The sequence below is a fragment of the Pelophylax lessonae genome, assembly GCF_965119305.1.
Source record: "Pelophylax lessonae genome assembly, chromosome: 6".
In the NCBI taxonomy this organism is placed as follows: domain Eukaryota; kingdom Metazoa; phylum Chordata; class Amphibia; order Anura; family Ranidae; genus Pelophylax; species Pelophylax lessonae.
In genome coordinates this window covers 272,805,658-272,831,239 of record NC_138773.1, presented here as the reverse complement: position 1 = coordinate 272,831,239, position 25,582 = coordinate 272,805,658, and the positions used below count along the sequence as shown (strand labels likewise).

Genomic DNA, 25,582 nt, shown 5'->3' with positions numbered 1-25,582 from the left:
ACCTTCGGGGGAGCCCCACCAAGTACTTGGGGTGGGCTGTTTTGGCAGTCCCCCTGGAGAACGGGGTCTGCCTGGCTTCGGCTGGGCGGACCAAAGTGAGTACCTCAGTCCCCGTCAGGAGCTTCGCGCCCCGGGGGATCAGGGTCAGGGCCCTTCCTCTTCGTAGGAGGGCTATGTGTACGCCTTGTGCACTTTTTGTGTGTCTCACGTCTTTTGAGTGTGTTTCACACACCACGGGCTTTAAAAGAAAAAAGAAAGCAGCACTTTATAAATACGCTGCAATAAAAGAAGGTGGTGCTAAAGATACAATTTTTTTTTACGACAGCAGGACAAGGCAAGGATGCATTGGAGGGGAGTCACATGCCTCTCAGCTGTTCACCTAAAATAATCAAGTGGTGTGTGGTTGGCCATGAGTAATGTAACCAGCACAGAAGATGACAATATTCAGATGTGCCTAGGGTAGCATAAACTTTAAAAACAACTCTGCTGTCTTGTGAACACTAGCGGCCTTCTGGAAGAGAGATATTTAGGCTGCGTGCCCTGAGCAGTAATATCAAAGAAGAACAACTAGAATCACCCTTCCTTCCCCACAAGCACAAATCAAACAGTTGGGAAGAGCAGAGAGATGTCAGCAGGGTGATATTGCTCCCTCGTTGTCCAAGAAACAGGCTCGGGTGGGTCCAACACCAAGCTGTGCTACCTAAAGGATAAGTTCACCTTCTGTAACATCTTCTAGGTTACACCCATGGGTTCATGGGTGTAACATGCAACATGGGATCTCCCCCCCCCCCCCCACTCCCACCACCACTCCCTGTCACAATGATGCGTCCAGCTGCGTCATTCATTCAGTGTTCTGTGACTGGGAAAACTACAAGTACAGACCGCCTTTGCAGCTGTCGGCTTGTAGTTCTCAATGACCTACCAGGACACTGTTGATCACGCTAAGTAGTTCAATAAGTCTTCATGTCAGCGGGTATCTGTTTGCCCATATCGGAGGTACGGGCAGATAGCTACACAGACAGTATGCAGGACCATGGCATTACACCCACAACCTTTTGATTGTGGGTGTAATGCTTTACAGGCCCCTAACAAAAAGAAAAAAATAAATGCAGATCTTTATCTGCCAAAAAATGTGTATTTTTTAATTTAAGTAAAGTTGAACATATCCTTTCACTGCAGTGCAGGTCCAAGACCCAGCTGTGCTGTGCTAGAGGGATGTCTGCAAAATTGATCAGCTTAACAAATTTACATATTTTTTCAGTGTTAAACCCAATTCATTTATATGCATTTCAACTGTGATATAGCCATTTGCTTGGAGTTCTATCTTTAACCCCTTCCCATCCAGTCCCTTTATAGGGTCTGTACAATGGGGGGGGGGGGGGGGGAAATCGGTGATCATGTAACTACTGTGACTGGCTATGATCAGTGGTCACATGATCAAAAGCTGGTTCTGCAGGCAACCAATCGTTAATAGGGACTGACTGCTATGTTTGACAGCCAGGATCAGACAGTAAGTGTGCTTTCAGCCCAGAAACATTGGCGGCCCAGTGAGGAATATGTGCGGCTTGTGGGCATGAACGCCTACTCTTTTGCTGCCTCACATATATGTTAAGCGGGCAGCAACAGGTAGAGGGGTTGAAAAACCAGAAGTATTTTTTATCGAATGCATTCTATGCATGAAGATAAAAAACCTTCTGTGTGCAGCATCCCCCCCCTCCCCCCCCCCAATGCTTACCTGAGCCCATCTTGATCCAGCGATGTCCACGTCTCAGCCGTCCGGGACTCCCTTCCTCATTGGCTAAGACACAGCAGCAGTGACATTGGCTCCCGCTGCTGTCAAAGTCAGTTAGCCAATGGGGAGAGAGAGGGGTGGGGCCGAACGGCAGCTCCATGTCTGAATGGATACACAGAGCTGTGACTCAGCTTGGGGTACCCCCATAGCAAGCTGCTTGCTGTGGGGGCACTCAAAAGGAAGGAGGAGCCAGGAGAGCTGAAAAGGGACCCAAGAAGAGGAGGATCTGGGCTGCTCTGTGCAAAACCAACTATGTGTAACATGTTTGTTATTTATTTTTTTGGTTAAACCACAAGACTTTACAGTCACTTTAAGTCCACTGAATGCATCTTAATATACACAAGACAATCACCATAAGGAAAAAAAGGGGATTAGCAGGTTGGTTGTGTCTGTTATGTCAAGTAAAGGCAACAAATTAATGTCTGACGTAAGAGTCAAAACCAGACTCCTGCCCATCAGACCCCTGCCCATCAACTACAATTTTGTGAACAAGTACCACAACTCACAGCAGTGACAATGAATACTGACCAACACACTCTGCTAGGGTGATCTGGCGAGCCACTGTTCTCTGTACCAGGAAGGGCAGCCCAGACCCACTGCCAGACGTACACGAGTGATCCAGTAGATCCTGAGGAAGACAAGAACACCAATAAGAACACAAGGTTCATATACAAGGTTATAAGGAAATCAGGTCTTCAAAGGGTAACAACTTTCATGGGGAAAAAAATTTGCAAATAAAAACCAATAATATAGCTTATAGAATTGCAACATAGCCCTATTATAATTCAATATTAAAAATGACCTTTCCTTTTCATTCTGCAGCTCCATAATGTTCTGTAAATGCAATGCAATATGGCTGCCCAGATGGTATACAGAACACCCCAGATATGTAATTTCCTCAGTGATTTTCCCAGAAGTCTGCACTAAGATACAAATTCAATTTTGAGCATCCCCTGCAACAAATGTCATTTTTTGGTGCGATACTCCCAAAGGGAAATCATGTCTAAAGGCATGCAGACCCTGCCACCTTCCTCAGACCCCTGCAGGTGCAGCAGCTGATTTATAAAACCACTCCCAGAATAACAAAAGGGTAGTTAAAATCCTGGCAATGTACAGTGGTAGATCACCTAGAGGGGGATATTCTTTTCTCAACAAAGGTACAGTTACTCTTTAAGGAAAGCAAAGTCATTGAACTTTTTTCAGCACACGGAAACTCGGATAGTGCTGTAAAAGTAAGCAGACCAACCATATCACTCTATTCGTATGGTGATCCATCCATAACTATCCAATTTCATATCGATCCATAAGTATATCTATTCATGAAATTAAAAAGACAAGTTCACCCCAACACTAAAATCTCTGCATCTATAGACATCCATGATCTAACATTAACCTATCCAGCCCAGTAAAGAAGAAATCCGCATACCTACCTTTTTTGAAGCCGATTCGATTCAGTCCGGTCCCATGCTGAGCTATCAGCGGCGGCTTCGCTGTGGAGGCAGGTGCAGAGAATACAACCAACAAAAGAAGCCCCATAGTAACTCTATGGGTGACGTCATGCCCCATTCATTTCTAAGCCAATGTCAGCTGTGTCCTCTGCAGAGCTTCCGCCGCTGGACACCGGACTGGAGCGGCTTAGAAAAAGGTATGTGTAGCGATTTCTTCTTTACAGGGTTAGATAGGTTAGTCTAATAGTCTTAGATCGTGGATGTCTGTAGATGTAGAGATTTTAGTGATAGGGTGGACTTCCCCTCTAAATATATCTATTCATATCATATGGATATACAGTATCTATCCATATCTGCATGTATATCCATCCATCGAATTACAGGAAAGGGTTACAACATCACTATAAGGCGGCATAGTCACTGGAAACTCACTGGTGGCTGAGACCATCTTTAGAGGCAGGGCTTTGAACACTAGGACTTTAAAACGGTAGTATACCGCAGTTGGAGAAAAAAAAATCTCAGCAAGGCAATGTCATAATGTGCTAGTATGCATGGCATACTAGCACATTATGAGAAACATACTTTAAAAACAAAGCCCGCCAGTACCGGGCTGTCACTGCTGAGAGAGCTGACATCTTTCCCCGGTCTTCATTCCGGGTTTGGGGCCTCTGTCTACATGAGTGGCCGGGGGCGCCTTGACGTCACTCCCTCGCATGCACTGTATGCCGGACCTTCAGAGCGCATGTGCCAGTGACATCACCGGCTGCATGCACTCTAAATATCTCCCAAACAGTGCAGGTTAAGGAGATATTCACAGTACCTACAGGTAAGCCCTATTATAGGTATAAGTTGTGTAACAGAGTTTACTACCACTTCTAAAGCATATTGGAAAGAAAAAAAACAACCTCCCATCATTTACCAGCATTTGAAATGTATTCCTGATCTGTTAGCGGTTGTAAACCCTTACATTTACCCAGTGACTGGCCTCACACACACACCGAGATAAAACAAATCCTCCTACAAGGTGTACCTATTTATCTACAGTCTTCTCTTCTTTACGCCCTTTTAAAGTGTTGAATATTTAAAGCTGATCTGAGAGTTCAGAAAATGGGGCAGAGAGTTGACCTTACATGCTGCATAGCTCAGTGAGGAGAGTTCTAACAGCTGATTGGAGGGAAGGGACACACCCCCTTCACACAGCACCAGATCTGAGGCTGTCAATCAGCTGGAGGTCCCTCCCCTGTCACCTTTTTTCTCTTGGTGTCAAGAAAACTTGTCAGAAGTTACTCATGCTGATAGTAGAGGAACAAATCAGCAGACAGAAAGGACACTTAGTGCTCTTAATTGAGACAAATACACACTATAGAGGGATATGCTTTGTTCAGGTTTCCAACCACTTTAAGGCTGAACTTCAGAAAAATAAAATATTGTCTAGTATCGTCTTTCTGCAGGCAGCCTGTAGTGGAAGAACCGTTGAGTCTCTCCCACAGCTCTGTTTTCTGCAAAGGGTATGTGCGGCACAGGCATGATGTCAGTGCTACGTTTTCTTACACAAAGTGGACTTAAATCACTCCGGAATTTACAGGTAAGGTCAATTTTCATGAAAAATTAAAAAGGTGAACTTCAAATATCCTGGCCACTCCTCCAGACTCTGCAGCACATAGCAGCTGTGATGTCCTATGTGTCTGTACACTGCAATGCACAACCATGGAGTGTCCATCATAATGCTCACAAAGGAAACTGCCTGTTGCTCAGCACGACCTCAATGACCAATTGGAAGAGCTTTTTTTTTTTCTAGGACACCTTATTGGAAGAAGGTGGCTCTCATTGGTCAGCACAGTTGCGTCTCTATACGAACTAAAGATCGCTTGCCATTACAAGTATTATGAGGCCCCCCTGAGGTTGTGAGTTGCAGTGTGTAGTGTAATGACTGCTGGAGCATCACTATGAGTTAGCGGTTGCGTCCAGAGTTCAGCTTTGCGGCGTAGGCATCAGTGCAGTTATCACCACGTTGGTTTCACTGTCTAGTAAGTCACTAGCCCAGAACAAGTATGCAGCCTGTGACGCTTGTTGCTGGTCATTTACTAGGTCACGGGCTTGAACAAAAAAAAAAAAAAAAAAAAAAAAAAAAAAAGAAGAAGGTCGGCGTTGTACTTCCTTTTTGTATCCTGACAATTTTTCATTAAGACTACGACCTTCTTGCATTTCTGTATTGTGAATCCAGCTGAGAATGTATGTTTTTTTTTGTGGTTACTACGATTTGCACGAACCAAATTACACCACCAGGTGGCAGCACTTTGTGTCCTTTATCTGCATTGCTGGCAAACATTCAACGAAAACCACCGAAATAATACATCAAGGTGAATAAAGAATCCAAGTGGAAAATTGGCAGTCAGACCCCGGGACTGCAAACCATTGAATGCAGTCACTGTTTAGCCATTCAGACAGCTGCAAGTCCTGCGGCTGTCAGACACAATATCCAGAAGGGGAGATTCCTCCATCCATGTGTAAATCGGGGAATTGACTGATTTCTCGAGTTCAATAGGCGAGGCTGGACAAGATAAATCTTAAGTGTTTGCTACCATAACGCTTAATTTTCTTAATATGTGCCTTCTGTACCATGTACTTGTATGAAAAAGTATTCCGTTTCCTTGTATGGCTTCCTTTGTGTGAAATCCCTGGTGCTCCTGCTAGTCCCTCTGCTTTCCTAATCAAAACTGACCACACCAAGCATGAGAGCACACCGTGGTCACTTCTCTAGCTATGCTAAGAACTCAGTGTGCTCTCCTCCAATGATCAGACTTGTGCTGACAGGCGCCCCCTGCAAAACGATTCACTGGGAAGACACGTTTGCTGTGGTTTCTCCTCCCTCAGCTCTCTGAGCTCCTTATGCAGCTTAGAACAGAGGGTATGTGATCATTTACACACAAAAAAAAAGGTATTTATAATAATGCTTGTTTATCTGTATTCACAAATATTTTACCTTTCATTTTTATTTTCATAGTTACATAGTTAGTGAGGTCGAAAAAAGACATCAGTCCATCCAGTTCAACCTATGATGTGCGTGTGTGGTTGCTGTTAATGGACTGTTTAACAAGGTGTAAACTTTGAAAAAGGGGGGGGGGGGTAGGGCCAACAGGGGGCGAGGGCAGATCAGCAGGAGGCAGGGAAACGGCAGACTACTGATCTTCTCAGTGATTAGCTGTGCAGGGGGCATGTCAACACAAGTCTAACCACTGGAGGCCAGGCAGAGTGCAAAGAAGAAAACGGACCACACTGGGATAGAGGAGCATCCATGCCTAGCTGGTCAGTTTAAAAACAGGAAAGCAGAGGGACTGGCAGGGACAATAGGGATTTTACACAAAGAACAGGACACTTTCTTATACAAGTACATGGTACAGCTGACACATATCAGGAATATGAAGTGTTGGGGTAACATACTTTAGGTAAGAGTTTCAGGACTTTAAAAAGAAAGGGGGAGACAGGGCAGCAAAGGGGCGCCTTACAGGCCATAGTTTACCGCATGGCATTGCTTTTTGTGCAAGTTATTGAATATATCTTTATATGAGGGTGAGCCGGGCCAGAGAGTCATGCAAATGAAAGTGTTGCTTCACGGTTTAATAAGTCCTGCGTTCACAAGTAGGTTCCAGCAGACTAGTAAATGTCTGTCCCTGGGTTTATACACAGCGAGTGCAGCCAACACCTACTTTAATGAGCTTACAGTTCATCAGACCATGAGGAAAGGCAAACTGTGTGTGAAAATAGATTAGGAAGCTCATAGGACAGCTAAAGGCTGCGACACGTCACAGGAGGCGAGATGTGGCCTGCAAATCGCCCGCTCGTGCCAAGTGCTGGTCATAACTGAATGCTGAATTTCTGCTGTGTTTTTATATATATATATTTAGAGGATTCCTGTTCTCAGTTCAAAGTGGAAATTCTGCGAGCGTGTAATTGGTGGGTGATTGCGTGGTACCCCGACTAGGGATCCTCCGATTATCGGGAAAGCCGATAAATTTACAAGGGCCGATCTGCACTTTCCCTGATATATCAGAATCGGCCCCGGAGGTGACCGATATTGCCGATATTTCAGGGAAAGTGCTGTACCAGAGTGATGCCTGCAGCTAGAGGCATCACACCGGTACCGGCGTCCATAGCCGACGGTCGGCTGTCTTGTAATGACGACTGATGCGGCTGAGAAGCCACTCAGCTGTCATTACAAGGAGCTGGAGTGTAAGCCCCCCACCCCACTCCCGCCGCCTTCCGCGGCTCACCCGGTCTCCCGTCCCCCGATTTGTGCCTGCTGTACCATGTACTTGTATGAGAAAGTCTCCCATTCTCTTTGTATTGCTTCCTTTGTGTAAAATCCCTGGTGTTCATGCCAGTCCCTCTGCTTTCCTATTAAAAACTGATCACACTAAGCAGGAGAGCACACCATGGTCAGTTCCCTTGCTATGCTGCGAACTCAGTGTACTCTCCTCCCATGACCAGACTTGGCCTGACACGTCTCTGCTGCACAGCCATTTACTGGGAAGCTCAGTGTGCTGCCGTTTCTCCTCCCCCGCTCTTATGCAGCTTAGAACAGAGGGAATGTGATCACTTATAAAAATAAAATGGGGGGGGGGAGGTGTTCCGATGTATTTTTATATTTATACAGTCACAAATGTTTTGCCTCTTGTTTCTATTTTAAAATGAATGGGCTGTTTTACAAGGATCGCTGATCATTTACAAATCACTACGTCTTGTTCACATTTGAGCCCATTACAGTGTATGGGAGCTGGATGGTTTCATTTAGTTCAGGTTTCTGTGGCTCCAAGCTGTATGTGGCACCCATGAGCTCTCCCAATGCAGAAGTCTGAATGCCTTCTGCCTAGCCCACAGGGAAAGGTGCCCCACCAGGGCATGGTATCACTGCACTCAAAGGGCACTTTCCCTAAACTAAAGGTTTAGGCTGCTCAAATATGAATGGGCCAGTAGAGGAGCCTCATACACAGAAGAGGAAGAGGAATTCACAGACTCAGAGCCCATCCACACTACGTGCATTGAGCTGTATTGCCCAATGGAAGCAGAATGCAAATGCAATGGCAACCAGAAATTCATTATTTCCAGTAGGCCCAGTTATAGCAAACACGCTATGATGGCATTTAAAACGGTAGTAAATCCAAAGAAACTGAGTTGGGAGTGGTCACTGCAGGGGGGTATTGACCTAGTGGGACAGCCCCCATGGGTGTGTTTATGCAAATGCCTTTGTTCTTTTTGACTAAGTCTTATGCCTAGCTTCTCCTGCGGAGCGGAAGTCAATACCCAATAGTGATGACTTAGAGGCGGCGGCGACTGTCGGAGGACGTAAGAGAAATTATATTGCAGCTTACCAATTCTTAGACGTGATGGCTGCATTCATTTTCTTTTTTAAGCTTTCTTTCTTCTATTTTCATCTGGTGAGCCAGCCAGTAAGTCTGTTGTTGTTCAAAAGAACACGCTCTCTAGCAGAATGTATCAGTTACAGAGATGACACAAACCATTTAACACCAACAGGGGTGCTTACAATGATTCGTTTTCATTTATTCATGTAAAAACCTTTATCCCAAAACGGAAAAAATAAAAAAAAAAAACTGTAGCTGTAACTGCTTATTAAGTATTGGTCAAAGTTTGGCTTCAAATGTTAGTACATCCAACGTTCGCCTTTCCTCAGACTGACAAAGCTGCTGTCCAAATGAGCCCCCTCTGCTCCTTCATCCAGAGTTGGGGGTGCTGTAAATACAGGAGGCGTGTTACTGGCTGGGTGAAAACAAAGGGGGAAAAGCTTAAAAAAAAAGAAAAACTAATGCAGCCACCACATCTAATGATTGGTAAGCTGCAATAGATTACATTATTGGTTTTGGGTTTAATACCACTTTAAGCACAAAATAAATCAACCCGAAGGACAGTACCTGCATGGAGACCACAGCTGAATCACCAGTCAAAATGTAAAACACAACTAGTTTTTGCAATGTGCTCATGCGTATCTTAGCTTCTGACGTCTGCATTTATAGGGGTGGCATACCCTGCATTTTCAGCATCTAGCTTACCGCAAGAGTGCTGTCCCCAACGTTTGATGCAATCAGGCCGTCTATGGTGCCATACTCTGCGTCTCTCGTACTCAACCGCTCCATGTGACGCTGCTGAATTTTCCGGAAGACCAGGAGGGCCACAACAGAAAGAACTATTAACACAATGACGGGGGCCAGGACGAATATAGCCAGGGTCTCCACGCTGTAATTTAACACCTCGCCGGGTAAAGTCCTCCCTAGAGAAAAAAGAAAGACAGGACGTGTAAAATACTCACTTTGCAAAAATGTATTGAAAAAAAAACAAAAGTCACTAATTTTAATCTTTAGAGACAGTAAAAGGAGAGAGCGCCCTTCAACGGAGAGAGCGCCCTTCAAACGGAGAGAGCGCCCTTCAAACGGAGAGAGCGCCCTTCAAACGGAGAGAGCGCCCTTCAAACGGAGAGAGCGCCCTTCAAACGGAGAGAGCGCCCTTCAAACGGAGAGAGCGCCCTTCAAACGGAGAGAGCGCCCTTCAAACGGAGAGAGCGCCCTTCAAACGGAGAGAGCGCCCTTCAAACGGAGAGAGCGCCCTTCAAACGGAGAGAGCGCCCTTCAAACGGAGAGAGCGCCCTTCAAACGGAGAGAGCGCCCTTCAAACGGAGAGAGCGCCCTTCAATGGAGAACGCAATTTCAGATCTGCTCAGCTGCCAAAAATATCCAGGCAACACTTGCGCCATTTCTTTTTCCTGCATGCTCAATTATTTAATAATTTTATTGCAAGAACGTGCCTCTTCTACTCTCTAAACCACAGCTTTACCTGTCTACACATTTTTTGTGTGTATTTGATTAGTATTAGGGAGGGTCAGTAGACCCAAAACAGAATTTGGTCTGGTAGAGTTTCTCAACCAGGGTTCCTCCTGAGGTTGCTAGGGGTTCCTTGACCAATGGGCAATTCCTGCCTCTCAGATAAGTTCCCAATGACACCATTGTTCCTTTTAGCTATCTGTAAGGGGGGTAATTCTCCCCAATGATGACAAGAGTAAGGATCATTCTTCCCACTGACTGTCACACTAATGTGTCATGAGTTGTAGATTTTAAATTTTTAGCAGGGGCTCCCCGAGACCAGAAATTTATTTCAAGGGTTCCTCTGTGTTGAAGAGGTTGAGAAAGGCTGGTCTGGTAGATCTGAGCTTGGTTCACACCATTGATTTCAATGTCACCTGTTCCAATCTATGCAAGCAGCGACTTTGAAAAGGTTCCTGCACGACTTAAACGCAACTTGAGTGCCACAGGGTGTAAAGTCACACTAGTGTGAACAGCACCTTAACCACTTTGCCCCTGCTCACTAGAGCTCTACTGCGGCAAAGTGGCTCTTGTAGGTCTGACGACGTAGACCTACGTCGGCAGACACTCCCCCTTCTCGGCGGCACGCTCCCGCTGTATTCAGTCACAGTGGGAGTCGGGCCAGGGGAGGAGCAGCGGCGATCGCCGCTGCTCTTCCCTGATAGTCGGGGAATCGAGTGTGGAGATCCGCCCGCTTGTGTAAACAAAGCGGGCAGATCTCCGAAGTGACAGGCAGTGACAGATTGCAGGGTTCAGCATAGCTAAACATGCGATCTGTCCTTGTGTCACTCAGTCACCTCCCCCCACACACGTCAGTAAGCACCAGGCATACATTAACCCCTCCCTCTCCAATAAAATGAACCCCTTCCCTGCCAGTGCCATTATTACAGTAACAGTGCATATATATAGCACTGATTACTGTAGAAATGTCACCGGTAACCCCAAAAGTGTCAAAAATGTCAGTCAAGGGTCCGATCTGTCCGCCGCAATGTCGCAGTCCCGCAAAAAGAAAAAAAAAAAAAAAAAAAAAAAAAAAATCGCAGATCGCCGCCATTACTCATTAAAAAAAACCCCCAAAAACGACAGATCTTTCCCTTAGTTAGTAAACGCAATAACTTTTGCGCAAACCAATCAAAATACGCTTATTGCGATTTTTTTTTTTTACCAAAAATATGTAGCAGAAAACAAATTGGCCTAAAATGATAAAAAATTTTGATTTTTACATTTTTTTTTTTGGGGGGGGGGGGGGGGGGGATTATAAAAAAAAAAAAAAAAAAAAAAATGTGAAAAATATTGTTATTTTTTCAAAATTGTCACTTTTTTTGTTTATAGCGCAAAAAGTAAAAATCGCACAGGTGATCAAATACCACCAAAAGAAAGCTCTGTTTGTGGGAAAAAAAGGACGTAAATTTCGTTTGGGTACAGCATCGCATGACCGCGCAATTGTCAGTTAAATTCGCACAGCGCCGAATCGCAAAAAGTGGCCCAGACGTAAGACAGCAAAATCCTCCGGTGGTAAAGTGGTTAATCACCTATTTTTCACCTTTTTTTTTTTTTACCTTTGAAGGATTCTGGTATTAAAATCTGTGTTGGTATTCCCAGGTCTGTGAAGCTGATATTCTTGTCTGCTGTAGACGATACAGATAGAGTGGGAACACACCCTGGCGGGCAATGGTCCACAGAACCAGAAGCGTATGGTAGAGTGACCCGATCAATAAAGTCCCCAAGATGCACAGGACAGTGGGGAAACACTTTCCACCCAATTTACCTCCTCTGAAATAACACTTCTGCTTAGACTTACACGTTGAAATAATAAAAAGGGTATAATAGGCTATGCATGTCAAATTTGTTTCTAATGTAGTTCGTATCATCTCCACCCCCAATAATAAAAGGATGTTCTACCCTGAAAACCCCTTTTATCCTAAAGTTCTTCATCTAGGTGTTTTAGTGTTCAATATAAACATCTGCTCCATCCTATGACCACAAATGTAAGAGCACAGTACTAAAACTGCCTATAGGACTGCCCTACCCACCAACAGCTTCCTAATTACTAGTGATAGTCTGACAAACTGAGTGGCCAACATTTTGTTGGATTTGATACAGACACATATTGGGGGTCATCAGCTGCCTTCAGCGAGTCTGGCTTTTGGTACGTTGCTGTACATTCAAAAGAGGAATAGGCTACCTCCAAGGCATACCCATTCTCCTTTTACTCTAGATTACCCTGTTTGGGAGTTCAGATAGGGGACTTGGGGACTGCAGTTTGCAAAGCTGCATTGATGTGAAAATGTGGCTTCATAGGTCTTTGAAAATGTAACCAAATTCTTTTTTAATGCAAAAAAGTTAAAAAAAAAGTATTTTGGTGCCGAGTAGCTAGATCATAGTGCTGAAAGGAGATACTGTAGATTTGTTCCTGTTACAGCATCTGTCAGGTTTTTACTGACATTGTGTCCTATTTGGGGCAATTTCCTCAACAGGGATGGTAAAGATCTCAAAACGAGGACACAGACCAAGACTCAGATTTTATATAGAGTTTAAATAGGGACAGCACTTTTATTATTGCTAAATGTGAATTTCTGTGCCCCAGTGATGGCCTCCTTGGGCAATCTCTCCAATGTCCCCCCAGTGATAGTAGCCGCCTTGGGTAATTTCTCCAATGTCCCCCAGCGATTGCCTCCTTGGGCAATCCCTCCAACGTCCCGCAGCGATGACCTCCTTGGGCAATCCCTCCAATGTCCCCCAGTGATGGCCTCCTTGGGCAATCCCTCCAATGACCCCCAGTGATGTCCTCCTTGAGCAATCCCTCCAACGTCCTCCTGCAATGGCTACATTGGGCAATCTCTCCAACGTCTCCCAGTGATGGCCGCCTTGTGCAATCTCTCCAATGTCCCCCCAGTGATAGCCGCCTTGGGTAATTTCTCCAACGACCCCCCCCCCCCCCCGTGATGGCCTCCTTGAGCAATATTTCCAATGATTTCCAGTGATGGTGACCCTGGGCACTCTCTCAAAGACAACCCCCAACGATGGCCAGCTCAGGCAATATCTCCAATGTCACCCAGAGATGGCCGCCTTTGGCAATTTATCCAATGTCCCCCAGTGAAGGCCGCCTTGGGTAATTTCGCCAACATCCCCCAGTGATGGCTGCCTTGTGCAATCTCTCCAATGTCCCCCCAGTGATAGCCGCCTTGGGCAATCTCCCCAAGGAGGACACAAAGACAAAAACACATTTTAAGTAGAGCTGAGAAGGGCTGGAACTTTTGACAATTATATTAGCACTGTTTTAATTTTCCTGTCCCCCAGTGTGGTGGCACTCTCCATTTCTTGTATATGTCTCACATCAACAAGAAATGGGAGAGAAAATCTCCACAAGTGGGAATCACAGACAGAAAAAAAGACCTGACAAATGAAATGTTAATTCGTCCCCACTCTATCCAAAACTTTATAAAATAAAACTTGGCAGGGCTTTAAGACTCTGGTAAATGCCTACAATCCCAACAAGTTTGAGCCTACTAGGATGCAAAAGGGTAGGAAGTGACTAGGTCAGTAAAGATTTTTTTACCCCCCAGAGTTGAGTATATTTCCAGCTTTGCAATCAGCATTCTAAGTGCTAAATAGTTAAATACAAGTGGAGAGAGAGTCTGTATTCCTCTGAGTAGATTGCATATTTGTGTTACCTCCTGGGCTGTCAAGTGAGACAGCAGATTATGAAAATATTTCAGAGGAAAGCAATGCAAATAGCTATAATCATCGTACTAACAGGAATATACTGAAGTCATAACAGACTCAAGTGAAATAGATTGCCTGCCAGCTCTGGGTTAAACAATATATAGTGGGAGGGCCAACACGCAATGCTGCAAAATCTGTGTATAAATTACTGGCTAGAAAGGATTATAAAAAAAGGTTTCGGGAAAGGGAAATGAGCAACATATATGAAATTCATAAACCACTTTTTTTTTTACCAACAAGTCCTGACGTAACCCTGGATTTTGGATGTGCTAGATTTCCCAGTACATGCTCGGCCCTACAGCGCATGCATAGTTGAATGAGTTTTACAGCTACTTATGATGGACTACTACTCTCTTCTTGGTTCAGTCTTCTCACAATCCCATAGGAAGGTCAGAGCACTGCAAGACCACCAACCACCAGAACAGGCAGTTAAAAACTGAACCTGTGCTTTGACCATGCAAGGGGGTTTAAAGCAACCCTGAACTTGTGCAAGTTCAAATTCTGGGTGTTAAAATGCAGAGAACAGATCTTGAGGTGCTCCTGGCTGCTCTCCAAGGTTACGCCACTAGGACCCTTTGCAATCTGTCTACCAGGCTTACAAAGAAAACAGTGGCAGATATACGTATGAATTAGTTTTAATTAAAGTGAAATAATTTAAATAATTTTTTAAACGAATCTATTATGTTGAATTTCGTACTATTTATATAAAATATTTCTTTATAAATACATTTAGTGCAGGGTGCAAAACATGACACCAGTGCTAGAAGATTATGGGCAATCAAAAAAAAAAAAAGAAAATCACAGCAGTAGCTGTTTGCTTTCAGACTGTCTCCACCTAATTTAAAGCTTGTACCAAATCATACAAAGCAGGAAGAAAAGAGGAGTCACTCCTCTGACTCTAAGGCCCCGTTCACACTGGGGCGATCCGACTTCCCCAGGCGACCACACAGGTCGCGGCGCGCTGCTCGCACCGCGACCTCGGAGCGGCCGGCACGGACTTCATAACATTGAAGTCTATGCAGGTCGCTCCGGGTCGCCCCAAAGAAGCTCTGGACCCTTTTTCTAAGTCGGAGCGACTTGTGTCGCTCCTATTAGAATGGGTCCATAGCTTCTGTATGGCAGGCGACCTACGGCGACCTGTCAGGCGACCAGGTCGCCTGACAGGTCGCCCCAGTGTGAACGGGGGCTAAGTGTGAGCTACTGGGCTCTGTATACATTTTCAATAAAGCAGTTGAGATTATCCTGAAAATGAGACCAGAGCCCCAACAAGAAATCACAAATATTAATTGATTTACATTTAATATTTACCTGACTAAACAATATTTAAAATTGGAATAAAAAAAAAAAAAAATCAAGATACTTTGTTTTGAATATACAAAAAAGAAAATGAATAGAAATATAATGCATTCCCTTTAAATAAAAGCCGCCGTTTTGAGTATCTGTTCACATTACCCTTACTTGGCAGGAACGCTGTGATGTTCATATTGCAGAGGTCACTTTGACAGCATTCCACGGCCTGGTCTGGAGACGGAGGGGTCTTGCATGTCATCCTGCCTTGTTCATAGACTTGGAAGCAGCCTTTCTGATAGACCAAGACTCCATCATTTAGGCTAAGTGAGGAGAAGCACTGCTGCCCGTAACAGCGGTCTCCACTGCCACACGAGATCCCCTCGCACACACATATGTACTGGCCGGAGTTCACCTTCAGCTCCTCATCTATGGAGAGGAATCCACAGATTAAAACAATATAAAACCAAAGAGATCACCATGTATTCAAAGACTCAGCAATCTTATTCAGCCTAGATGTAAAATGTATTAAAAGATAATTTTTTCCTAAACTGATACACCAGGTATGAAAATTTTAACCCTTGGCAGTGTAAAAGTACTGAGAGAAATACAAGAGTTGGTATCTCTGACCGATTCCTAAAAATTCTAGTTGAACTCAATTGGCATTCCAAATAATCCAAGGTATTTAATAGAGTTGCGGTCAGGGCTCTGTGCAGACAATGGAGTTCCTCTACACTGAACTGGTCAAACCATGTCCATGGAGCCGGCTTTGTACACGTGGGCATTGTCATGCCTGAACAGAAAAGGCTCTTCTCCAAGCTGCTTCTACAAGGTTGGAAGCACACAATTGTCTAAAATGTATCTGTATGATGTAGTATTAACAATACAACTAACTTTGGGGAAGGGGGTGTCTATAATTTTGCATATACGGTGTATTTGTTCTACGGTCAATGACAAAGTAGGATGGATTTGGACTGAATATGCTGCAGTCTGGGGAATGGCTTTGCCATGGGAAGGAGAGCAGCATAACCCAGGCAACCCAAGAGTTTGGACAAAAGTTATAAAATAAATTGCAAAACCTAATTCGGGAGTTAATGTATGCTCTCCCCAGGCTTGCATAGCGTCGCCACGATTCCTTTCACAATCCATGGAAAGTTGATGGTCTCCATCTCAAATTTTGCCATGTTATGTTACAGGAATTAGGATTTTATTTATGGGACAGATGAGGATGTATCTGAGGCCTCTGTATTAAGTCAGCACTCCTATTAAGGCTGGCCATACACTGAGCAAATGTAGGCTGATTCCTAATGATCCATCCAAAATGTTCTTTGGTGGGAGGGTGTTGACAGGGCCACCAACAGACATCCTTTGACTGAAAAATATCGTTAAAGTGTCACTTTTTTTTTTTAAGTAACAAAATTAAATACAAAGTTCATCTACCAACAAAGTACCAAAAAACATTGTACTCCCCCCACCCCCAAGTCAAGATCATGAACAGGGTAAAAGATGATACATTACTCCTCCAGACCTTACACAAAAAAAAAGCTATATTAAACTTTATAAACTAGACATGTAATCACACAGAAAAAATGCCACCACAAAGCATACATTAAGCCCCCCAACAGCAGAGGACAAGTTCCATAGGAAGCACCCGGCGGGAGACCTGACGAAATTCTACGTAATTAGGAAAAGAGTTGCTTAGAAAAGGACCCTAACATGTAGAGCAATGCAAGTACAGTCTTACATGCAGTATTGGGGTTCTCAAGCCATGGGGGCCACATTTTGAAGGGCATCCTCTGCTGTAGCACATGATCTAACATAATGGAAGAACATAGTATATTATCGATTTCCATTTACTTAGAGCCACTGATGTAGGGGATTTCCGATGAACAATTGCTTTCCAGGCGTAAAAAAGTAAAATACCAGGCAAGGCTCTGGTTGTTTTACCAGCAGCCAAGGGGTTAAGAAGGCCCAACAAACTTAAATCAATCTTCTGGGGCACCCTGACTGCCGTGACCGTATATAAATAGAGTGCAGGACTCATGCCGAGTAGCCATGAAGATATGAAGGAAGTCTGCAGATTGAGGACAGAACACCTCCAAGACTCTGTAGACTGGTAGCCAAGAACCTCCCCACCCTGACTGGCATAAGAGAACGATACACAATTTTAAAATGTGCAAGTTGATTTCTATCCCAAACCAAAGGAAGGCACAGATCATCCCAAATCATTGTTATCCAGGGTAGGGGGGTACGGTGTCCATTATTCCCTGCTTTTACCAAGACCCTGCAATGCAGACTGCTGAATAGCCCTGTATACAGTTAACCACTTCAGCCCCTGCGATGCACTGGTAAGTTGCTGGACATGGATTGGGTATATCGGGATGATGCCTGCAGCTCCAGGCTTCATCCCAGTATTGTTTGTTTTAGCCAGCTTTCTTGTAAAAGCAATCTTAATGGCCAATTAGCCACTGGATTTCTTTAACAAGTGGCTAAGGGGGACTTTCACAGCTCTCCTGTCCCAGTCCTGTCCGTGTCCCCCCAGCTGACCGTAGAGCTGATCGGGGACCGGAAGGGCCCTGATCATCTCTATGGTCTAAGAAACTGGAAGTGATGAGCATTTTGTCATTTCCGGTTTCGCCGGTTGTAAACAAACCCTTAGTGGTTTGATCCAAAGATTTTAGGGCAGAGAAGAGATTTGGGGGTCTAAAAAAATTAAGAGACATTGTAAAAACGTAAAAAAAAAAAAAATATAAAATAAAAATTAAAGTGCCTGTATCATCAGGCATGAAGGGGAACGCATGCGTCGGTCCTGCACGCATATGTAAACAGCGATCACACCACACATGTGGGGTGTCACCGCAAAGATCAGATCTTGAACAAAACTTCTAGCACCAGACCTCCTGTGTAAATCTAAAGTGGTAACCTGCAAAGACTTTTAGACCGTTATCTAATGCCTCGTACACACGCAACGATTATCGGCCGACCGATCGGCCGTCTTTAGTCCAGTGTTGTTGTGTTGGTTGGAATGTGCCTAGACTGCACACAAATTTTCTTGGCCAACAAAAACCAACTTCAGAAGTGATGTCATGTGCTGGTTTACTTTCCGTGTGTTTTTTCTTCTCCGAGCATGCCCAGTAGGCTTGTGACAGTATCAGATTTTCATGCTGCGATTAATTGATTAAGGTTTTGCCACGGTATACGGTATTATCACGGTATTCTATTATTAAATTTAAATTATTAAATTTCCACCTCACTTCAATTCAATTGCTGAATTTAGGGGCTTTGGTTCACTTATGCACATTATTATATAGTCAGTCAGTACAGACTCTGTGAACCAGGCCTAAAATGGGTCATCAAGCAGTGTCTGGCCTAACTGGTGATAACTGGTCCTGGCGCTCGGCTCCGATCCGATGGCCTGGTCATTAAGAGGGCAGATCCTTGTGGTCAAGAAGTGGTTAAACCTGAAGGAGGTGTTGTTTATAAATTACTTTACTATTGCTTTAGGCCTGGTTCACATGTATGCGGGTTGGTGGTTCACATGTATGCGGGTTGGCGGCCCACATTTGCACAGGCATAGCAGCCCATTGATTTGAACGGGCTGCTATGCCCTCATTTTCCGCAGAAAAAAGGTGCATGCAGCATTTTTTTTTAAATTCAGTGGCCTTGAAATCCATCCTGCTTTTGCACCATGCGACTAACCTGCAGTTCCTGCTCTGGCAAGCTTTCTGCATTTTTTGTATACGTGGACACGGCATTTAAAAACAGTTTGCGTGTGCAGCAACGGCAGGTAAGTCGCATGGTGCAAAAGAAGGATGGATTTCATGGCCACTGCATTTTTTTAAATTCTGCATGCACCTTTTTTCAGCTGAAAACGCAGGCATAGCAGCTCAAGCCCATTCACATCAATGGGCTGCTATGCCTGTGCAAATGTGGGCCCCCAACCCGCATACATGTGAACCACCAACCCGCATACATGTGAACCAGGCCTAAAGCAATAGTAAAGTCATTAATTGGTTAAACCTGCAGGAGGACCGGTGTTTTTATCTATTAATGACTTTACTATTGCTTTAGGCCTGGTTCACATGTATGCGGGTTGGGGGCCCACATTTGCACAGGCATAGCGACTTACCTGCCGTTGCTGCACACGCAAACTGTTTTTAAATGCCGTGCCCACGAATACAAAAAATGCAGAAAGCTTGCCAGAGCAGGAACTGCAGGTTAGTCGCATGGTGCAAAAGCAGGATGGATTTCAAGGCCACTGAATTTTAAAAAAATGCTGCATGCACCTTTTTTCTGCGGAAAATGAGGGCATAGCAGCCCGTTCAAATCAATGGGCTGCTATGCCTGTGCAAATGTGGGCCGCCAACCCGCATACATGTGAACCGCCAACCCGCATACATGTGAACCAGGCCTAAAGCAATAGTAAAGTCATTAACAGATAAAAACACCGGTCCTCCTGCAGGTTTAACCACTTCTGGATCGCAAGGATTTGCCCCTTTAAAGACCAGGCCATCGGATCAGAGCGCCAGGACCAGTCATCACCAGGTAGGCCAGACACTGCTTGATGGCTATATAATAATGTAATGTGGGCTGCTATGCGTGTGTGTGTGTGTGTGTGTATATATTATATATATATATTAGAGCTGCACGATTCTGGCCAAAATGAGAATCACGATTTTTTAGCTTGGAATAAAGATCACGATTCTCTCACGATTCTCTGTGTAACAAAAAAAAAAATTGGGATAACTTTACTGTTACGTTTTTTTTTTTTTTATTCATTAAAGTCTATTAATTGCGTTTGAAAGACTGCTGCGCAAATACAGTGTGACATAAAATATTACAACAATCGCCATTTTTTTCTGTAGGGTCTCCGCTAAAAAAATATATAAAATGTTTGGGGGTTCTAAGTACTTTTCTAGCAAAAAAAAAAAAACTGATTTTAACTTGCAAGCAACAAGTGTCAGAAAAAGGTCCAGTCTTTAAGAGGTTAAACTTCCTTTCTCCCTGGCAGAGGGAAGGAAAAGATACAATGTAATCATTTTTGTTTATAGTTACTGGGAGACTTAATGCTGAAAGGGGTTAGCTGTATGAGTGAATGAGTCATCCAGCTCACTGAAATGTATCAATTCACAAGTCAGACTGAGGAGCAGATAAACTCGGTATTTTAAAAATGCCACAATAACAATACCGTGGCTATGCAATACCGCGATATATCGAATTACCAAAAACCGGTGTAACGTGAGAATTACCTACCCCGTGAGAAAAACCTACCCTCGTCACTTCCGGCGAGGAACAGCTGAGCAGCGCAGCAGTGCGCATGCTCACAGCCCCGGATACCTAATGGAGCAGCTGAGAATCAGACTAGTGCGCATGCGCACTAGTATGAAAGAAGAACGGTGTCCGTGAAAAAAAACCTACCTACGCGGGGGTTACATTAAAACAGTTGTGCTTCAATATCACTCATCTCCGCTCCTATCACTGGCACTTCCCTGCTCTCTGTGATTTATCTTTTTATACACCCGCCGCCGCTTTTATATTTACTATCGGAGAGGGAAGTGACCGGGACAGGAGCGGGGATGACATATTGCAGCACAGCTGTTTTAATGTAACTGCTCGTGTTACATACACTGCCGTGAACCGGAAGTGACGAGGGTAGGTTTTTCTCACGGGTAGGTAATTCTCACGGAACACCGGCATATGTCTAATGCCCAGTCTTGCTCAACTGATTTTTGTCTGCCGAAATCTGTACTGACTGACGGAAAATCGGCCGTTCTGTTGACGGCCAACAAAAATTTTATAGCATGCACACCAGATTTTGTTCGGCCGAAAAGTTGCAGTCGGTTGTCGGAAGCATCATACTAACAAGCCGACAATCGGCCGATCGGACGGTGGCCGAAAATTCACGGCCAACTATCGATGCGTGTGTACGAGGCATTAGGATAATAAAATGTATGTAGTTTGTTGCTGCTGCTTTCGTATGCCCGCGAAAAATCAGATACGAAAGACTGCGCATGATCTGAAGTTGAGACGACCCCCGGAAGTCTAGGAACAAATGTCCCAAAAAAAAAAAAAAAAAAAAAAAATCGGATGAGAAATTTTGTGAACATTATGCACTGTTAACTAAAAATGGTAATGAACTCTGAGCATGAGAGAAAAATCGGAGGGTATTTCGTCCGATTTTCGTTAAGTGTGTACGGGCCTTAAAGCGGTAGTATACCGCTTTTTTTTACTTTTAACTACAGGTAAGCCTATAATAAGGCTTACCTGTAGGTATAATTAATATCTCCTAAACCGGCACGGTTTAGGAGATATTTGCAGTGCATGCAGCCGCTCACGCGAGCAGCACATGCACTCTGAAGGTCTTGCAGACCTTCAGCTTCCCTTGCGGGAAAATCACTCCCGCACGCATGCGCGGGAGTGACGTTATCGTGGCTCCGGCCAATCACAGTGCCAGGTCCGCCGAACCCGGAAGAGACGTCGTGGGATCATGTCAGTGCCTGCAGCGGTGTCCGGGGGTCCGTGTCGGGGCTTCGTTCTAAGGTAAGTAATTCATAATGAGCTAGTATGCGATGCATACTAGCTCATTATGCCTTTGTCTTGCAGGGTTTGTTTTTTTGTTTTTTTCTGGGTTTACAACCGCTTTAAGACAGGATGTATGCTACTGGCATATTACTAGATGAAAATACAAGCAAAAAAATCCCACCCCCCTCCAAAAGAAAACCAAAGCAGCCACTACATTAAAGGATTGGTAAATTGCAATAAAATAAAAACATTTGTTTTTGGATGCAGTACAGCTTTAAACATGGGTCTCTATCTTTCCACATAAAGTATGCTCATCGGTTTAAATCACCCTTATTTTTCTCCAGCCAAGCTCAGCCCAGTCACAACAATACCAGGGGGGGGGGGGAGAGGTGCATGACTGGCCTCAGGGGAAGGCGGCTGGGTTTTCGCTCTCTCCAGCTCTCTGCAGATTCTTTGCCTTATTACCAAGCTTTATTTATAAACCGCCATCATCCTTCACAGTGCCGTGCACTACACTAAAACACTCTATAACCTGGAATCTCAAATATGTAAAATACAAAGGGAAGGCCCAGCTTCTATGAAATTTACAGCCACAGTCATGTTTTATTATTTAGGCCTTTCTCCTAAAAAAAAAAAAAAAAAAATATTCTACCAAGGTTATCTGCAGAACAAAAAAAAAAAAAAAAAAAGAAGCACAGATAAAAAAACATGCCTATAAATAAGAAAATGCTTTCCAGTAAATGGAATGGTTTAGACATTTTTTTTGCTGGGGAGGAAGGAAGTTGAGTTGGGGGCACGGCCACAGTTTCCAACTAACTGTAGGCAGAGGCTGCCTCGGAAGGGATCATCCACTAGTTGTGTTAAGTTAGTGCTGGGGGGGGGGCGCGGCAGCGCAGGAAGGGCGGAGTAGCGTTTTATTACTTATATACCTTAACTATGGTTTGAGGATTATGAAGGCCACACTGCTCTTAGGAACCTTAAGTGCAGCAGAAATCTTTTTGTAACCTTGGCCAGATCTGTGCCTTGCCACAATTCTGTGTCTGAGCTCTTCAGGCAGTTCCTTTAACCTCATGATTCTCATTTGCTCTGACATGCATTGTGATCTGGAAGGTCTTATATAGACAGGTGTGTGGCTTTCCTAATCAAATCCAATCAGTATAATCAAACACAGCTGGACTCAAATGAAGGTGTAGAACCATCTCAAGGATGATCAGAAGAAATGGAAAGCACCTGAGTTAAATATATGAGTGTCACAGCAAAGGGTCTGAATACTTAGGACCATGTGATATTTCAGTTTTTCTTTTTTAATAAATCTGCAACAATGTCAACAATTCTGTGTTTTTCTGTCAGTATGGGGTGCTATGTGTACATTCATGAGGAAGAAGAATGAACTTAAATGATTTTAGCAAATGGCTGCAATACAACAAAGAGTGAAAAATTTAAGGGGGTCTGAATACTTTCCGTACCCACTGTATATTTTATATGCGGCCCGAGAAAATTTCTCTACACTCAATGTGGCCCAGAGAAGCCAAAAGGTTGGACACCCATGGTTTAGACCCAATTCACACCATGAATCACACAGGAACATGCTGTTCATTCCGCTGTGATTCACATGCGATCCAGGAAAAGTCAGATTTCAGCTTATTCATTTGAATGGGCTGATTTGTGCCAAATCGCACCAAAAGAAGTGCATACACTACTTTATAAAACACACAGCAACCGGATTGCATGGTGCTACTGTACCATGTGATCCAATGCAGGCAGACGCGCTACGTTTGGGGTGGTTTTAAGTTAACATTGGCACCTGCTGCAGATCACAACTGCCGTGAGGGGTGTGAAAATGATGCAACTTGTCCAAGGGACTAAACTGAGGTCCCGATCTACTTGTCCCTCAACAATATCTATCCTGCCCCTTTCTCAGGATAGAAAAAAACTGAATTTTTGTAAAATCTTACCTGTAAAATTCCTTCCTCTGAGTCCTCCGACAGTCGCCGCCCCCGCCCCTCTTTTGGGGTTGTTTTCTAATTACCTACTGCTATGCTACCAAACTGAGTTGGGAGTGGTCACTGCAGGGGGGGTATTGACCAGTGGGACAGCCCCCATGGGTGTGTATATGCAAAGCCTTTGTTCTTTTGACTAAGTCTTATGCCTAGCTACTCCTGCGGAGCAGAAGTCAATACCCAATAGTGATGACTTAGAGGAGGCGGCGACTGTCGGAGGACGTAAGTTTTTTTTTTTTTTTTTAGGCAGGAGGTGCTTTTAAAAACTAAAAAGGGCTGTAGGGCGACTGATAACACATATATATATATATATATATATATATATATATATATATATATATATATATATATATATATATATATATATATATATATATATATATATATATATATATATATATATATATGCATCTATGTATATGTGCATCTCATAAAATTAGAATATCATCAAAAAGTTTATTTATTTCAGTAATTCAATTCAAAAAGTCAAACTTATTTTATATAGATGTGTTACACACAGAGTGATATATTTTCAAGCATTTCTTTCTTTTAATTTTGATGATTATGGCTTACAGCTAATGAAAACCCAAAGTTCGGTATCTCAGAAAATTTGATTACATTAAGACCAAAAAAAAAAAAGGATTTTTATTACATAAAATGTTGGCTTACTGAAAAGTATGTCCATGCACAGTATAGTATGCACTTAATATTTGGTTGGGGCTCATTTTGCATGAATTACTGCATAAATGCGTCATGGCATTGAGGCGATCAGCCTGCGGCACTACTGAGATGGTATGGTTGCTTTGATAGCGGCCTTCAGCTCATCTGCATTGTTGGGTCTGGTGTCTCTAATCTCTCTTGACAATACCCCACAGATTCTCTATGGGGTTTAGGTCCAGCGAGTTTGCTGGCCAATCAAGCACAGAGATACCATGATCATTAAACCAGGTATCTCTGAAAATTAGATTACATAAGACCAATAAGAAAAAAAAGATTTTAAATACAGAAATGTTGGCTTACTGAAAAGTATGTCCATGCACAGCATAGTATGCAATCAATACTTAGTCAGGGCTCCTTTTGCATGAATTACTGCACCAATGCAGCGTGGCATGGAAGAGATCAGCCTGTGGCACTGCTGAGGTGTTATGGAAGCCCAGGTTGCTTTGATAGCGGCCTTCAGCTCGTCTGCATTGTTGGGTCTGGTGTCTCATCTTCCTCTTGACAGTACCCCACAGATTCTCTATGGGGTTTAGGTCAGGCAAGTTTACCGACCAATCAAGCACAGTGATGTGATATGATCATTAAACCAGGTACTGATACTTTTGGCAGTGTGGGCAGGTGCCAAGTTCTGCTGGAAAATTAAATCAGCATCTCCATAAAGCTGGTCAGCAGAGGGAAGCATGAAGCGCTCTAGAATTTCCTGGTAGAGGGCTGCGCTGACTTTAGACTTGATAAAACACAGTGGACCAACACCAGCAGATGACATGAATCCCCAAATTAGCACAAACTGTGAAAACTTCACACTGAACTTCATGCAACTTGGATTCTGTGCCTCTCCACTCTTCCTCCAGACTCTGGGACCTTGATTGCCAAATGAAATGCAAAATGTTCCACAGTCTGTGACGATTGTGGGAGCCATGTCATCTGCTGGTGTTGCTCCACTGTGTTTTATCAAGTCCAAAGTCAGCACAGCCCTCTACCAGGGAGTTCTAGAGTACTTTATGCTTCCCTCTGCTGATGACCAGCTTAATGGAGATGCCGATTTAATTTTCCAGCAGGACTTGGCACCTGTCCACACTGCCAAGAGTACCAATACTGGGTTTAATGATCATGGAATCGCTGTGCTTGATTGGCCAGCAAACTTGCCTGACCTAAACCCCATAGAGAATCTGTGGGGTATTGTCAAGAGAAAGATGAGAGACACCAGACCCAACAATG

The 25,582-nt window shown here is 43.9% G+C and overlaps 1 protein-coding gene across 2 annotated transcripts in view; it reads right to left on the bottom strand.

Moving 5' to 3' along the window:
• The window catches only part of ACVR1 (activin A receptor type 1), a 194,486-nt gene that overhangs the window by 50,887 nt on the left and 118,017 nt on the right, over nt 1-25,582 (bottom strand). The window contains exons 3-5 of one of the 2 annotated variants that reach the window (XM_082260672.1): nt 15,288-15,551; nt 9,306-9,523; nt 2,321-2,420 (exon numbers count right to left, since the gene is read on the bottom strand). In XM_082260672.1, coding sequence (XP_082116798.1) covers nt 2,321-2,420; nt 9,306-9,523; nt 15,288-15,551 — 582 coding nt within the window. The remainder of the gene's footprint in view (nt 1-2,320; nt 2,421-9,305; nt 9,524-15,287; nt 15,552-25,582) is intronic. The other variant, XM_082260673.1, reaches the window with a different exon arrangement.